Source organism: Nestor notabilis, unplaced genomic scaffold (assembly GCF_000696875.1).
Source record: "Nestor notabilis isolate BGI_N333 unplaced genomic scaffold, ASM69687v1 scaffold19839, whole genome shotgun sequence".
Lineage (NCBI taxonomy): Eukaryota > Metazoa > Chordata > Aves > Psittaciformes > Psittacidae > Nestor > Nestor notabilis.
Window position 1 is genome coordinate 11,623 of NW_009943499.1, and position 962 is coordinate 12,584.

General features: G+C 49.1%; 1 protein-coding gene across 1 annotated transcript in view; it reads right to left on the bottom strand.

The window, feature by feature from the left end:
• ZNF512B (zinc finger protein 512B) overlaps positions 1 to 962 on the bottom strand; it is a gene marked incomplete at its 3' end in the record, with an annotated part of 23,287 nt that overhangs the window by 11,617 nt on the left and 10,708 nt on the right. Inside the window, exons 9-10 of the mRNA XM_010021976.1 lie at positions 811 to 903; positions 3 to 38 (exon numbers count right to left, since the gene is read on the bottom strand). Of these exons, the coding sequence (XP_010020278.1) occupies positions 3 to 38; positions 811 to 903 (129 nt within the window). The remainder of the gene's footprint in view (positions 1 to 2; positions 39 to 810; positions 904 to 962) is intronic.

Genomic DNA, 962 nt, shown 5'->3' on the forward strand with positions numbered 1-962 from the left:
TCCTGTTCACCAAGTCCAGCGGTTTCCACAGGAACAGGCTGGAAACAAGGAAGTAACAGAAGCGACAGAGTCAACCATTTACTCATGTCCTCTGTGCCAGGAGTGGGTGGTAAACCTCTGCCTTAGAAGAGCTGGATCTCCCACTGCTTCACCACACACCAACACCTTCTCCTTTATGTGCCAGATCTGCTCATGCCTTTCCTGCACTGGCACCCAAAAGCCAGCTGAGAAACCCAGGAGCAGTTCCTGCACAGAGGATCCACCAGCCAGACTGAAGAGCAGGAGATTAATGCACAGGTAAAAGACAAGTCACAACTGGTAAGCACGGGACACACAGAGATGAGGTTATGCCTTGCCCTGGTATCTTGGAGGTGTAAATGACCAGATTTTTAAGAACACCATCTAAATTGGTACCTGCCAGATTTTATTCATGATAAATTTGTGGCTATTTCTTAGTGGAGAGCTAAAGATTGGATTTAGAGATTTGTGCAAGGCAGAACCCATCAGTCCCGGATCTGAGGCACAGTTTTGGGGGCAGAGCTTTGCCACTCAACATCCACCTCTCTGTACTCACTGGATCTTCCCCACCCTGGGATTTGAAATCCTGCTCCCAGGATCAACATGAGTCTAACTAGCTGTAGGAGTAGGAGTGGCTTTGCTCGGCCAGTGTTTGGACTGAGCAGCATGTGAAATGCTGCAATGATGGTGGTGTGAATCCTTCCTTTACACAGAGAAAGGAAAGAGACTGCTGAGAGCTTCATCTTCTGCATCGAGAAACAAGGCGTGAAAGGAGAGCAGCCCAGCTCTTACCTTGCTGACGTGTTCAGCCATGGTGTGGTAATTCAGCCCAGCTTTGGACTTGAACTGCTTTTTGCAGTGCTGACACTTCAAGGCATCCTGCAGCTGAAGGAATTACAGACAAGTCACCACGGGGGCCACAGGCCACTGTTCATTACTGCTTG